At 36.6% G+C, this 17,173-nt stretch overlaps 1 protein-coding gene across 3 annotated transcripts in view; it reads right to left on the bottom strand.

The window, feature by feature from the left end:
- Positions 1-6,924: 6,924 nt before the first annotated feature.
- The window catches only part of LOC126284489 (synaptic vesicle 2-related protein), a 105,633-nt gene continuing 95,384 nt past the window's right edge, over positions 6,925-17,173 (bottom strand). For all 3 annotated transcript variants that reach the window (XM_049983451.1, XM_049983450.1, XM_049983452.1), the window contains exons 12-13: positions 17,048-17,137; positions 6,925-13,888 (exon numbers count right to left, since the gene is read on the bottom strand). In XM_049983451.1, coding sequence (XP_049839408.1) covers positions 13,736-13,888; positions 17,048-17,137 — 243 coding nt within the window. In that variant the 3' untranslated portion in view covers positions 6,925-13,735. The remainder of the gene's footprint in view (positions 13,889-17,047; positions 17,138-17,173) is intronic.

Genomic DNA, 17,173 nt, shown 5'->3' with positions numbered 1-17,173 from the left:
CTTGGGCAGCTGTGGGCACGCCATATGGATTTCAGTATTGCACTATGCTTGCTGTAGTGGCCTGACATACTTCCACTGTGAGCAGCAGTAACCATCAGGTTACTAAGCTCCTTCTTTGCAGCTGAGGAAAGAATAGGCATTGCCATCCATCATGCTGTGGCTGAAGAGACATCTGTGACATCTGTAATTATGCTAGGGGCATAACCCCAAAGCTCAAGAAGTTCCTGACCACTCGGGCCAGCGTGTAATGACAAAAGTGAGTGCAATGAGGACACCACCACCGCCTGAGGACTCTGGTGCAACTGGTGGACACGACTGGTGGTAGAGGGTCAGGAACCACTGGACATTGTAGTCCACTATGAGGGGTACCAACACAGACAGTGATAACAGCGCACTGAAGAGGAAGGGCACTGGCGATGGAGATTCCGCTTCTGACCCCGCTGATGGCAGCACCTGCTCAGTGCAATGGGAGGTATCAACACCCGCTACAGGAGGCAAATCTGTCATCCGTGCTGACGAAGTTCCAACCGCCAGGGTAGGTCGGCACAACTAGGCCTGCTCAACCCCCAGTGTAGCCAGGGCCAACAAAGAATGAAACTGGTTCCAGTGGCATGCCATGAGTCAATCTTTGGTGCAAACCATGAAGATGTGACAACTGTGATGGCTGTAGATAATGGCTGAGTCTGACAAGGGTACTGTCTAAAATGTGCTGACCAAGACTGATATGCCAGGCATGAATGTGTCTAGGATTACCTGTGCATTAATAGTGACCTTGAAGTCACCATAGAGCCAAAGTTGACTGGATGACTCCAGGAACACTGTGATTGTTTCACATTTAGTCATATTAAGAGGTCATATCTGTCACATGTAAAATGCAAAACCACTCATTAAATGAGGGGAAAGCATAAATTTCTACAGATAAAATAAGAGATTAGAAAATCTGAGTTGTGATTATTCTTCAGTAAGTCTGCCTTTCCTTGGCAGGAGGATTCTGAACAGATTCAAGTTTTTATTGGTTGGTTGTTTTGCTATTAGTTCATACCAATTACATTTGAAAAATGGATCATTCTTTGGTTTTTAAATGGTATCTCAAATTCTACCACAAAAATCTTGCAAGACAGTGACACATTGCTAGTATTGGATGTTACTCTTTGAAGTAATCCTAGTACATGTGATATATATTAGAAATTGATAAGTCAGGACTGAAGTATGTTGTTTGATAGTATGATTTGGAGCAGCAGCTGCCATAAGCAGGGAGCATGCAAATGAGATTTCTTACAAAGTTTTTGCAGCTATCAAGAATAAGATGAAGATTATATCTACTCTGGTGTCAAACACATCACTACGAGTACATTTTTCACAATAACTCTCGCTTTCTTGAAAATTAAACTCATTGATTCTAGAACAATTTTTTACATGCTTTGACAACATTGAGCACTTTAGGGAGAAATATATTATAAACGATTGCCTTTGACTGTGAGTTTGATTGTGTTGCCTTAACCTTTCCCATTAACATCCATCAATGTCTCTCTCTCTCTCTCTCTCTCTCTCTCTCTCTCTCTCTCTCCTCTCTCCTCTTCAGTGAAACCTAAGTAACATTTTTTTCCCCTGCACTTAAGAGATTGTTTCAAGCTTTTGCTATTGGAACCTTTCCTTTCAGTAATTATGGTCCTTTCCTTGAGATGACTGTTATTTCCTTAAATAAAAGAGGGGGAGGGGGTCCCAATTAGGAGGCTGTCTTTTTTGATTTGCTTGCCACATTCTCTTTTACTTTCTCTCTCGCTCAACTACTCCAACTGGTGTTTACAACAGAAGTGGTACCAATGCCAATGTCACTTTCCTATAATATTTATTATACAGACAAAATACAAAAATGCTTGTAGTGCCTATATTGGTATTACTGCATGAAGCTCCTTTTATCAGAAAGCTTGCATTCACATTGGGCCCTCCTAGGGCTATCTTTGAACTTAAGTTTTTCATGACATTGGCTCTTGCAAAGCACCTGTCTTCATACAATATGACATAGACAGAAGTAACTTGAGCATTAATCACAATTTTGTTGAAGATATTTGTATTATGTCTTCCACTGCTGTATAGAATGTTTCGAGTACCAGTATTGACTAATGAATCTTGATATGTTCTATTCCCCTATATATCACTCTTGTAGGTACTGCAAAGACAAGATTGGACTAATCACAACAGCACATGCTGAGGTGTTTAAGGGAGGCATTCAGACCACTCTACATATGCAATTGTAATGGGAAAAATGCAAACATGTGATACAATGCTAATGACCCTCTGTCACAGTGCTTTGCAAAGTACATATGTAGATATATAATCTCCCTCCTGATTCACTTGTTTGTTTCTCGCTTATTTGCAACATGCATCTCTCTGTTCTTTGCTAAGAAACCTTATTTTTTCTATGGATTCTTGCTTTAATAATTAAAGTCTCACTGCTAAAAGTTAAAACTGGCAATAAGTATTCTTTGTGTTTTGAGTTTGAGGATCTGAAAATGCCTTCTATGATGATGAGAAAGGTTGTGATGACATCAAATCATCTTGACAGACTCTTCCTTCAATTTTAATAATTTAGTTTTGGATTTTTCATCATTCTGATGACATGTAATGGAAGCTTTAACATTGGCTTATACATTACTAACTTACTGGGATGTTCTGTGGTCAATCATTCAACAATTTTTATGGCTGAATACCTCACTCCTTTCTGTGCCATATTAGGGCTGAGTGATGGATAGTGTAAACCTTTTCTCCTAATATCAAATCCTGGAAAAGCTGGGATAGGATAAAAATATTAATTAGGACAGATTTCTGCGCACCACATAGAGGTGGTGTGAGCTGCAGGCAGGTGAACTTAAAAGAAGACTTAATTTCTAAATGTTTCTGTCTGTCACTCAGTTTCTCCTAGTATTGTATTCATAAACGTATAATAGTAAGAGCCAGTTTCTTGTTTATCAACGATTATCAACACAGATTTCATTGGAATAGAATAAAGAGCTTTCTCAAACACTTTGAATCTCATAAAATGTGATAAATAATGTTGTTCACAGCTTGCTAATGTTCCATTGTGCTCTAAGCACTCATAATAGTAATTTTACTGATTCATGAATCACTTTCATGAGGGTACTGGATACTTTGTCATGTTACAGTACAAGACAAAAAAATTATAATTACATACATTTAGAAGCTTATAATTCTAGTTAGACAATGTTAGGCTATGGCTGTGGCTTTGTAATAGCAACATTCTGACTCCTGACTTCAGCTTGTTTCTTTACCTGTTAAAACTCTAAAGTTCTTTTATGCAGTTGGTGCTCATTTTATTGAATATATTGTTGAACATTATGGAAAGGAGAATTATATAGATACAGTTTTTTATCCTGCCAGTTTCCATTTTTGCAAAGCAGAATAATTACAGTACAATTTAAATTTTTTTATTACTGTCTTCCTCTATAGACATCCTGTAAGTGATTTTGGAAGTTACTTTATTTATTGTTTAAAAACAAACATAAAATGCATATACATCTTAGCGAACTACAAAATATAAGAAAATTACAAATTTTGTAATTTTTTTATATTTTGTAGTTAGCTAAGATGCATATGCATTTTAAACAGTTGTTTAAAAATTTGTATTTTTTTATATTTTGTAGTTAGCTAAGATGTATATGCATTTCATGTTTGTTTTTAAACAATAAATAAAATAACTTCCAAAATTACTACTACTACTACTACTACTACTACTAGTAGTAGTAGTAGTAGTAGTTGGTGGTGTTTTTGTTTTATCTGTGTATCACGTTTAGAGGGATATTGGAAATGTTATGTCATTACAGATAAACACCAAAAATCAAAGTACAGTGATTGTAGATTTTAAGTCCTTCATAGTATACAACACTGAATACAGGTGGTGCCACAAGAAGCGGGCTAAGATCCATCCATCCCCACTTTTTTTTTAAAAAAAAAAAAAAGAAGAAAGAAAGAAAATTATTCCACACAGAGACCTTCATCTTTGGATATAACTTTTTCTCCTTATGAAATCAATACAGATTTGAAGAAATGATTTCCATGGTGTCCATCCTTTTTCCATGATACCATTTCTGGGTTTTAACATGACATACTTGCAGTCGTGTTTGCTGTAGTTCAGCTGTGAGCACCTCAGTTATCGTAAGGAATGTGAACATGCTTGCTGGTAGTGAATCACAAAATGAAATTAGGTGGTGTAGCTACAAAAGAAGAGAGAAAAGGGAAAACTTCTCAATGAATGTCAGGGGGAGTGTTTCCAGTGAGACAATGTAGCTCCTCCAGATGGTATGGTTCTTGAGCAGCCTGTAATAATGTAGCATGCCTCACTGAAAGAAATATCCACTGCTTTTGCATGACAAGATCTGCACCACTCAGGGGGTACACATATTCAGCTGTGAGGTAGCAGAGAACAAGTTCAGAATTCCCCAGTTACTGCTTCTTCTCCTCAGGTTGATCCTGATAATTTGTGCATATTTTTTTTGGCAGATACATTCAGCTTTATGTTCAGACAGTGTTGCGTAAAAGACAAGGTGCAGTTCAACATGGCCTCTACGCAATGTAATGCTCAGTGATTCGGTGTTTTCCTATCTCAGGAGATGACTTAAGGAAATGCAAAAAGATTTTAACATAGTTTCCATTGGTGTAATGAATAACGGCCTTCTTAAAATTACGATAAATGTAAGATATGCCCTTAACAATGTGATAGTATCAGATTACAAGATTAATGGTGAACTTCATGAGCACATCAGCTCATTTTAGTTTTTAGATGTAATACTAAGGAATAATCTAGAGTAGAATAACAATGCAAAATCTGTGTTAGGGAAGGTGAATGGAAGACTTAAATCTGTTGGAAGGGTTCTGGGAAATCTATGTCTATATCCACATCTACACTCTGCAAACCACCATGAGGTGCATGGCAAAGGATACGTTCCATTGTACCAGTTATTACGATTTCTTCCTGTTCCACTCATGTATGGAGCACTGGAAGAATGATTGAATGTCTCTGCATATGCAGTAATTATTCTAATCTTATTCTCACAATCCATATGTGAGTGATTTGTAGGGGGTTATAGTATATTCCTAGAGTATTCACTAAAAGCTGGATCTTGAAACTTTATTAGTAGACTTTCTGAGGACAGCTTACGTCTTATCTTCAAGAGCCTTCCAGTTCAGTTCCTTCAATATCTCTGTGACACACTCTCATGGATCAAACAAATCTGTGACCACTCGTGCTGCCTTTCTCTATATACTTTAAATATACCCTGCTTGTTCTATTTAGTGCATGTCCACACACTTGAGCAGTATTCTAGAATGAGTGGCACAAGTGATTTGTGAGCAATCTCTCAGTATTCTACCAATGAACAGACGTCTATTACCTGCTTTACCCATGACTTAGCCTGTGTGATAATTCCATTCCATATACCTATAAAGTGTTAACACTCAGGTATTTGTATGAGTTGGCCAATTCCAAAACTGACTCATTGATATAGTATTATAGTCATAGAATACTAATTTTTTTTCATTTTGTGAAGTGCACAGTTGTACATTTGTGAACATTTGAAGCAAGTTGCTAATCTCCTTATCAAGATCAGACTGAATATTTATGCAGCTTCTTTCATATAGTACTTCATTATAGATAACTGCATCCTCTCCAAAAAGTCTGATTTTATTATTAATATTGTCTGCAAGATCATTACTATGCAATATAAACAGCAACAGCCCCAAACATACTGCCCTGGGGAACACCTGAAGTTACTTCTACATATGACAATGACTCTCCATTCAAGACAACATGCTGTGTCCTCCCTATCAAAAACTCCTCAATCCAGTCACAAATCTCATTTGATACCCCATATGATTGTACTTTTGACAATAATCACAGGTGCTGTACAGAGTCAAATGCTTTTCAGAAATTAAGAAATACTGCATCTACCTGGTTGCCTTGATCCAAAGCTTTCAGTATGTCATACAAGAAAAGTGGGAGTTGGGTTTCACATGAAAGATTTTTTCGAAATCCATGCTGGTTGGCAAAGAGGAGGTAATTCTGTTCAAAATACCTCATTATGTTTGAGCTCAGAATGTGTTCTAAGATTCTGCAACACTTCGATGTCAAGGATATTGAACAGTAGTTTTGTGGATCACTTCTACAACTCTTCTTGTAGACGTGAGAGACCTGTCTCTTTTTCGAAGAATTGGACATGGCTTTCTATTTGGGGGATCTACGGTAGATTATAGTTAGAAGAGGGGCTATCTCAGTTGTAAATTCAGTATAGAGTCTGACAGGGCCTGGAGATTTGTTCAATTTTAACTATTTCAGCTGTTCCTCAACACCAGACAACTATTGAATTCATCTCTTCAGTGGTATGAGGATTAAATTGAGCAATTCTCCTGGGTTTTCCTTTGTAACAGTACATTTGAAAATGGAGTTATACATTTCAGCTTTTACTAACAAAGAGATAAAGGGGTTGGCCAGTACTTACCTCAGCTCAGTACAGCCAATAGATACACAAAAAACAACCGAACATTTACGTTCCTAGCTTTCGGAATAAATATTCCTTCATCAGAGAGGAGAGAGGGGAAAGAATGGAAAGTGGATTTAGTTACTCACAACCCAGGCTATGAAGCAACAGGGAAAGGAAAACAGGGAGGGTAGCTTTGCTATGTACAATTATTTCAGTTTTTTCAAAATTTGGGCTGTTGCAGTTTCAGATCAGAAATATCAATACAAACTTAGGATTAACTATTTACAAGACAAATACAGTTTTTTCCAGTACTGCATAACACCACCTATAAGCAAAGCATCACATTCTGCACATTGTACATACTGTTACGAACTTCTTGCAGAGACTGAAGTAGGGTTAAGAGCATTGGTATAAAAATGCGCAATTAAACAGTCTGAAAAATATTTTTATTAAAAAACCAATGTACAACAAACCTTTTATTTTCTAAAGAAGGACTAATGTCCTGTTAAAGCTACAAATGGAAGAGAAGCTTTTTTGTACTCTATCATTTAAAGGTTTAATATTCTTAAACAAATATTATTATAAAGAAAACAAAGTGCTATTATTATACAAAGACATAATATCAAAATAAGCAACAACATTAAAGGAACATTTCTATTATATACAGTTTCTGGAATTAACAGATTCCATCGTAATTTAGCAGACATGAAAATTTAAACAACTGTGTTAAGAGATTGTGGTTCTGTTTGCAAATGAAATGGCAATTTTTTTATAAAGCAAATTACAAAAAATTACCAAAATTCTTGTTTCTGGATTTGTCTGAAAGCTTGAGTTATAAGGTGAGAGCTACTAATTGCATACATGTAAGGACATACAGAAGGGACACAACTCAGGTGGAGGAACAATTCATAAATACAAAATCCAGATGAGGGGGGAAAAAGGGAATATACATAGGCACCCATTAGTAAACCCATGAAGACAGTTGGGGATAAAATGTCTCAAACTTTCTCCCACCCACCTTTATATAATACCTATCCCATGGCCGCCCCCCCCCCCCCCCAAAAAAAAAAAAAAAGAAAAAAAATGGAATTTCACTTCTCTCTGTAAACAAAGAAACCTATAATCTACGAATAAGATACCTACAAATTGGAACTTCCTGGCAGTTTACAATTTCTTTCTGGACTGGGATGCAAAGCCAGAACCTATGTTACCTCTCATTGTTTCCAAACCTAACAATCTCTCCTGCACATCTTACTGGATAATAATGATGACGATTCATTTGTGGGGCGTCAACTGCGCGGTCATCAGCGTTTGTACAAATTCTCAGTATGTACACTGTCTAATCTAGCCACTTTCACAAATGATGATGGAATGGTAAGGACAACACAAACACACAGTCCCTGAGCAGAGAAAATTCCCAACCCAGCCAGAAATCAAACCTGGAACCCCGACATCTTACTGGACTAGCACTCTTTCCTCCCAGGGGTGTTAGTGCAGAAAGATATGCTGCTGACTGTTTTAAATGCACAAAAATATTTCAACATTGGTACAAAAATCCCTCAGCATAACTTGTTTGATATAAAACATGTTTTCATTGTGTACCATTTCACAGGTGAGCACTGCTACCAATAAGGGATACCACAGTTATTGCAATTTGTGGATTAAGCAAATATAAACAACCATTTACAATCAGAGTAGTACAAGCACATGACAGATTAAGTAATATTATGTGGATGTGTTGAATATATGGAAGCTTACTAATGGGCTGTAACCAGTCAGTGACAATGTATTACTTACAAACAGGTATGAATTTCAAATAATGGGAACTCCAGGTTGAAATACCAACAATATTAGGAAAAGAACAGATTTTTATTCACCACAAAGTGGCCTTCTCAGTTGTAGAAAGGCACAACAAAGAGACTGTTACTCATTATGGTTTTTGGCCAAAGCCTTCTTCAGCACAGAAAATACACAGACAGACACACCAGCAAACACACACCAGAACACACACCAGAACACACACCAGAACACACACACACACACACACACAAACACTTTACACTTACCACCAGCATCACCAAATTGGCTTTGACTGAAAGCTCTAATGTGCAACGGTCTTTTTGTTGTGCCCGTCTGCAACTTAACACGTCATCTTTACACTGTGAAGGAATCCATCCTTTTCCAGATATGAATATCATATTTTGTACTTTAAGATGGCCAGTACACATGCATAATAGGAGTTTTCTTCCACCAATTTTACTGCTGAATGGAAATTTACTGCTGAATAGAAAGAATTTTAGAATCCTCCTCCAAATTGGTAGCAGTGGCAGATGAATCAAAGTTTCCAGTACTATCTCTCTGGTTATGGCAGCCTTGCAAACCATATACATGGATGAAACCATAAATAACACAAAATTTATCACTATGAACAGTAAATGGACAAACTCAACAACTGGCATAATTAAACCTGAGAAAGTAGTTTGACAGTCCTACTTGGATCACTCAATTGATAAAGCAGGATTCCATCATGTCTGAGCTCCTACATAGCTGACAGGTTTAGTCTGCCAGGAAGTTTCACAGTAGCACATATACTGCAGCGATATAAAAGATCCATTTTATAACCTACAGCTTTCTGTCTGTGGCTTAAAAATGTTACTCATGTTACACAAAAATAAACCATCCCTTAAATATACTCTTTGGTCAACATGTAAGTCTTCTGCACAGTGGGTATCATAAATTTTAAAAATAAGTTGTAGCAACAGCAATACCTGATTATTCAGTTAAATACTCATCAGATATTATAAAACAATGCAGCTTTGTAGCTGCTGCGAAAGTGACGATTAATGATTAATACTGTACTTCCAGTTCTCATATCAATCAACTCTCTTAACACATTCTTACAAACTATTTTACTTATTTAATGAAGAACTGTAGAACTATTATTATAAGATTAATGGAATTTTTTCACGATTTAGTACATAACAGTCCATGGGAGGTATAAAATTTTCTGATACTGCATATTTTAATTAAAAAGCTTCCCCAATATAACATGTTAACATGACAAATAATGCACACACACAATAATTTCATTGGTAACTTATGAAGAACAGGGGCATATACCCTGTAGTATACAAAACAGCGTAGTACACAAATAACTTCTTTCTCTTTGGAATGCTGCAAATTTTAAGTCCTGTGCACAACTTTTTACTCCACATGCAGCAGTAATCAAGCACAGTAGCCAGGAAATACATAAAATTTAACAAATTTCCCAACAGATGATATGTAGCCGAAATGCTAAACAGGTAGGGCCACTGTCTCCATACTTTTCTCTGTTTCACATAGGCAGTCTAAGACTATGTAAAATAATGGATACCAGTAGTACAAATGTCTAAATCTCATCACAATACTAAAACAGATAAATCAGTCCTTACAGTATCATAAGCTCACCTTCTAGTATTTGTGTGCAGTTCTAACTATTTTACACAAATGCATTTATGCTCTGAAAAATATATTAAGTTGAACAATAGAAGTTTTTCCCTTATGTAGAGCCAGTCACATTATATTCCTCCACTTTATTGATAACACTGGCTGTGATAAATTAAAGAGCAAAATGCTAAACTGCTTTACTGAGTACAGTTTCTCGTTCTGACTGTCACAGGAATATGAAAATTTCAGATAGGCAAGTCTTCGTGAAGAGATTATTGGGCTTCATGGAGTACCTGTCAGGTTCTGTACACATTAAGCAAAACCAATGAGCACTCTTCTAGTAGCAGCCTGTCACAAATATCTGAGTTAAAAGAGCATCCTGCATGATTAATAGAAGGCATAGTTTAAAGAAGGAAAGATGGTTTCACAGTGTCACACAGATACATCACCGACAGCAGTTTGTCGCAGGATTACAAAACACGACATGTCCATCACTCTGTAAGGGAAAACCTCCAAGAATCGACATACATCCCACAAGCACTGTCCATGCAAAATCAATCTTATTCTTTTTGGTCTTAAGATCCAATTGGTTTCAGGTGGGGGAGCCTTGCTGATTCCACATTTATTGTCTTGCTACAACTCCCGACACAGTTCCAGATTGTTATGCTGCATTTAAAATATATGCTTACTGAATATAAGACCACATATCAAATATTCATTATAGCTGTAAATGGAGTGCAGGCAAAATATGTCAGCTAGTGCTGTCATAATTAGATTAGGAAATCAGATATAGTAGTAGATGAGATTTGCTATTCACTTATCAAAGTAACTAATTACGCCAGGAGTAAAGAGAATATAAATTGTAGACAGGCAACAGCAGGAAAAGTTTTCCTAGAAGAGAGAATTAATATTGATGGACTTAATTTAATCTTTAGTATTAGAAAGATTTTTATGAAAGTATTTATCGGTTCTGCATTCTTGTACAGAATCAATTCACACATCCTGAGGAATCAAGGCAGCGATCATACGACGAAGCTAACACCAAGAAATTGTTAAATAGATGATGGATGGAGGTGTAGAAGCAAAAACTGCAGGGGAGACCAAGACTTTAATATAGTAAGCAGGTTCAAATGGATGTATGCTGCAACAGTTTCAGAGAGATGAAGAGACTTACACAGGATAGGGAAGTGTGGAAAGTTGTATTAAAGCAACAGTCTTTGGACTGAAGACAATAACAGCAGCAGCAATGGCAACAACAACAACCACACCAACACCTTGGCTCCATGCCACAAATGAGATCAGCCCACAACTGAAAAACAAAAAGCTTCATATTGTGAAGAGTAATTCCAATTCACAGCCCACTGGATAACTCTCTATGCTCCTGTCTGAAGTCTCTCATATTCTGAGGGGAGATAATGTATCATTGCAGTGTAATCCTTTCTGATGGAGGAAGCACGAAAAGAGAGATGGAAGTCTTTCAATCATACTGATACTAGATTCCAAGCCATCAAGGAAGATTTGACGTCACCTAAACAGGATACAAAAAAGTCACATCAGAACTTGGGCCACATAACATAACTTGGGGAATCATGAACAGTCCTGAATGTGACTGCATAGCAGCAGAGCAGACCAAAGAGAACACTGTCCAATAGTGTTCTATGAGAAGATAATGTGGGAAACGGAGTGATGTTACTATGACTGAAGCTGCAAATAGAACATCAAATACTCAAATAGATCTGTGAATGTGGACTGCTATGTCAAAGCATTATTTTTTGTGATATTTATTAAATTTGTTGATTAATTTGTGATTTGTAATTTTTGTTTGTAAAACTTTACTTTTGTATTTGTAATTTGGTACTTTTAGATCACACTTAACTATACAACAAACAGAAACTGTCAATTGATCATTGAGACCCATTCCAAATTTCATCTCTTGGTGGTATGCATCCAGAATAATTTAAACTGAAACATCCACATAAATATGGTTGTGGACTAGTCAGATATTATGTCGAGATTCAGTGGAAGGCTAACAAAGAATCATTCGTCCATGAAGTCAGTTGCTTATCAAATTCTCATCTGAATTGCCTATATGTACTGATTGTGGTATGGAAAAGAACATTACAGGAAAGACCTTTTGCATCACAGAAGGTTTTAAAGAGACTGTGAGTGAAGGTTCTAAAAGAAATAAAGAAACACTGCACATAATGATCAGAATTGAATTCAGCCTTTTATGGAAGTGCCTCAACAGTCACAATTTCTGACCATTGCAACAAAAGGAATAAATGAAGGAGAAACCGATACTAGTTTCTACACATCCTTCTCCCACACAGTACACTGACTCATCCTGAATAGATGTAGATTGGCTAGAGAGAGAGAGAGAGAGAGAGAGAGAGAGACTACCATGACTAATAACTGTTTTACTTTATTTCATTTCATAATATGTCTCGAAGACTGTTGCATCTGCAAGAATCACAAATCACAAAGGAATAACCCTTATGGCAGAACACAAAACTCACTGAAACTACAATCATACAGGGCAGACCCTTGAGCTTATTTCTTTCCATTTCAGCAATGGCTGCAGTTATACAACTGTAAGGTGCACCTAATAAATGCAACTATTTTACACTGAAATTATTTACATGAGAAACAACATGCACAAAATATATTTATACACAACATTAAATAAATCTCTTTCAGACACTTTTTGAGAAATGACTCATCTCACTCCACACCCTGAAGTAAGAGCTCTGTATTGTTATTGTACAGCTAGTACACACAATTTCAACATTATCTATTACAGTACAACATTTGTTAAACTTACTGAATCAGTAAAGTATTCAGTTGTGTGCATGATGTAATACTCTAACACATAATACTGGAAAAAGTCATGACTACATGACAAGGAGGACAGCTACCATATGTCACAATGATTAAAATTCAGAGAATAAGAAGTGAGATAACATTTGGGTGCAGCAGTACAGGTTATCTAGTGATACTTTTTGAAACATTTGTTATTCAACTGTTAACTATTACAACAACTTCATGGCTTCCATAAAATGATTTTGATGTGTTACAGCCAATCTAGTTCTTCATGGAGGGGTTAATACATATATTACGTTCATGTACTTTCATAGTCTGTTGAAACTGTGGAACATGGGCAGGTCATTCAATCTTTGATATGTGTCCCTAACAAAATACAAAGTCTATGATTGTTTTAACTTTGTTAGCCATGTTAACAGGCAAACTGACTTTCAGAATTAATCTTTTGAAAGTCATTATTGCATCTGAACTCAAAGAAGATACACTTGTTTCTTTGCTGCCACAGATGCCATTGATACATTCCATGGATGATTTAAGAAATTTTTTCAAGAATATTGAAATGTGGTAAATATGAAGTTGTTGGCACAGCATCATTATGAATCAATGAAATTGTTAAATGTTTCTGGTCTATATGTGCAAAATCTGAACATATTTTAAAAAAAAAGTTGCAATGAATTCTCAATCCAGTTTGAGCACTTCTGAACTCTAGTCAATAACAGGCATGTCAATAAGTAATATATAATAATTTTCTCATGCGTAATCAACTATGCTCTCAAGCTCTTAATAATAAAGAAATGTTAATATCAAGTTTATGATCCACTGCTTCCCATTTTTGGTCTTTCTTGGCCACTACAGCAGCAACACAATAATTACTGTGTCACCCCATATAACATTGCTATGGGGCTCCCAATTCCCGGTATCACATTATCTTTGATGAGACTTGTAATTTCATCTACTTCTATAACTAACAAATTACTCTAAATTACTATGCAGTATCAACGAGGAGAAGGATTTCGTCTGGATGCAACAGCATCCTTCATCTCCTTTCCTTGAGTTTCAACTGGCAGTAGAAAACAAGCAATGGCTGCCATTATGGCTGCCACTGCATACACTGCTGTAGCAAGTATCAGTGATGCCTGCATCAAGACCTAAAAAAAAAAGACTCACAACTAAAAGTAAATAAATAAAATAAAGACAAAGACACCAATTTATACCATTAAGATTAGCACATATCTAAAGTTAACACACATATCTAAAGTTAATGTTAATGTTAAATTCAGATTAGGAAACCCAAAATAAACACCTGACACAGTGAAATATAACATCAAAGCGTCATTGACTCCTGATACATATATTTAGTATGCACATCCTATATAACAGCACTACACAAACCAGGAGCAATATGTAAATTCTCCTGAGTACTGTCTGAACCTTCAAACACCCACTTCTACTGCTGGTAGAAATAGACAACGCACATTACAGGATGCCCGAAGTAAAATGTTTACAAAAGTTCTTTTGCAATGAAAGTTACTATAACCGAAGACTGATCCGAAATTACATACGTTCATTGTTGCTCTTCATCAGTTCAAAGACTGGATTGATGCAGCTCTCCATGCTAGTCTAACTTGCATAAATCTCATCATCTCTGCATAACTATTCCAACCTACATCCATTTAAACCTGCTTACTGTAGTCAAGACTTGATATCACATCATAATTTTTACCCTCCACACTTCTCTCCATTACTGAATTACACAATAAATTTCCTTTCTCCCCTATCACATTCAGCACTTTTTTATTAGTTACCCATCTACATCTGTTCACTGCAAACCACTGAAGCAAATGGTGGAGGGTACATCACTTTGTACGAGTTATTAGAGTTTCCATGTATCTAATCTTCAGCATTCTCTTGTAATACCCATTTTTTGAAAGTTTCTTCTCTCTTTTTGTTTATACTATTTATCATACAAAGTTACACACAAGACAAATACTACCAGAAAAAGTTTCCTAAAACTTAAATTCATTACATTATACACCAACATTTTTCTCTTTTTCATAAAAAGATTTTTTTGCCACTGCAAATCTGCAATTTATATTCTTTCCACTTCAGTTACTGTCAGTTATTTTGCTTCCCAAATAGCAAAACTCATTTACTGCTTTAGTCACTCATTTCCTATGTTCTGATGACAACATCCTGCCCTGCCCAGAGATCTCAATGAAGGGTCTATTTTACCTCTGCAATATTTTATCTTGGGTGTTGTATACAGAACAAATATGATGCACAGAGGTGTTAACACCAATGGTGTTACACGTTGAAGAGTGTCAGAATAAATGTTCACAATAATGGCAGAAGTGACTGTCTGTCTGAAGTCGGCATTTCACTGGACCAGGGAACTGTTTCACAATACTGTAACTGTCAATTCTTACACCATACACTGAAATAGTTCTTTGGGAGAATGTACACCAGTTACCACATTATTTACATTTTCATTCATGGCTCTAGAGAAAATTGATCTTATATTTTCACACGCACATTCACTCATATGCATCCACTTGCAGCACATCTGGGCACCAGTGTCATCAGGTGTGATCACTAATGTACTTACACAAAAAAATAACACTATTTCAAAAGCTAGTCCAGTCTCAGGCTCATTACATGTGCCTATGCACCACATATACATGAGTTGTTGCCGTTCTTCACCCCTTCACAATCTACAGCCCCTCTTCATTGTCAATCTCATTGTGCATCGTACGAATTCAACAATTACAGACAATGTATATACAACTTGGAATTTTTCTTATTCTGAAATTTATATTTGAGATCTATAAAACAAGCATGAGTAACAGACTTCAAAAAATCACTCCCATTTAGCCTGACCAGCCGTGGATGTTGTATCTGCAGTGTCGAGAATTCTATTGCCCAGTATGCTGAAGGCCTTCACAAACAGGTATCTGCCGACACCCCCCCCACCCCCCCCAAATCTAGTCAGCAAATAGGTTTCCTGCACCACATCCTCATACACACCTAACCCTCCCACCATCCACAAGAACCAGCCAAAAAGGAAAAGTAGCATCTTCTTTATCATCCACTTATCACTGCAGACTGGAAAAACTGAACTACATCCTTCAACTAAACTTCAACTAAACTTCAACTATCTGTTACGAATCCTGGAAAATGAGGGACATTCTACCACCAATCCTTTCTATTACTCCTGAAATGCTATCTCACTGCTCACTCAACCTACGCAACATCTAGGTCCTATGCCACTCCCATTCCCAACCCCTTGCTGCAAAGGCCATATCCCTGAAGAAGACCTAAGTGCAAGACCTGTCCAATTCAACAGGCTTAGATGGTGAGGTCATGTTACATGCATGGGAGAAGCAAGGTTACCCAAGAGACTCATGGGTTCAGCAGTAGAGGGTAGAAGGAGTCGGGGCAGACCAAGGAGAAGGTACCTGGATTCGGTTAAGAATGATTTTGAAGTAATAGGTTTAACATCAGAAGAGGCACCAATGTTATCACTGAATAGGGGAACATGGAGGAATTATATAAGGGGGGCTATGCTCCAGACTGAACGCTGAAAGGCATAATCAGTCTTAAATGATGATGATGATGATGATGGGCAAGTTCAGTAGGCAAAACTCTTAGGTGCAGAGAAGTTCTGCAGCAAGCCATTTATTACTGACCAGGGATGGCAAAGTTCCTTTAATCATTAATACTGGCATTATTCCACTTATACAGTATTTACCATTGATGTAAGGATACAGAGTACTTGATATGGTTGAATCATCAATAGTCACAGTTCCAAACACTTTGAAATAATTACGGGTCCAACAAAAATTTCATTTTTTTAAATATAAAGTAGAAGTTATTCTGTGCTACATTGAACTACTTATTTTTAAGAGTGATTCCCTGACACTCAGAAGTAGTAATGACACTGTAAAAGTGGTGTATGTTGATACAACTGTGTTTGCAGTTTTATGTTGATTCATAGTCCGAGTTAAGGGACAATATACCACAATACAGATGCATATTCATTCATTCATTCATTCACTCACTCCATTCATTGTGTTATATCATATAACATATTAAGTAAGAATGGATACTACAAGATTAAAGAGAAAAATCTAACACCTTAATATTTTAAACACATCTGACTGCTCACAGATGATTACAGGAACAGATTCCTCAGTATAAGACAGTGCTTGCGCACTCTTCACCTAGCATGAAGTTTCACAATGTACACTCTACACTAGATCGCGTGTTTAGTTTGATAGAGTTACTTGCTTTAACACTGAATTACTGACCTGGGCTACATATGGTGTAACCATTGCCCCTAATCTTGCCATGGCACTGCAGGTACCTACACCAACAGCTCGGAGAGGGGTTGGATACACCTTTGAAAAGATATATATATATTGTTATAATTAACG

This window comes from Schistocerca gregaria, chromosome 8 (genome assembly GCF_023897955.1).
Source record: "Schistocerca gregaria isolate iqSchGreg1 chromosome 8, iqSchGreg1.2, whole genome shotgun sequence".
Lineage (NCBI taxonomy): Eukaryota > Metazoa > Arthropoda > Insecta > Orthoptera > Acrididae > Schistocerca > Schistocerca gregaria.
This window is presented reverse-complemented; position numbering and strand designations above follow the sequence as displayed.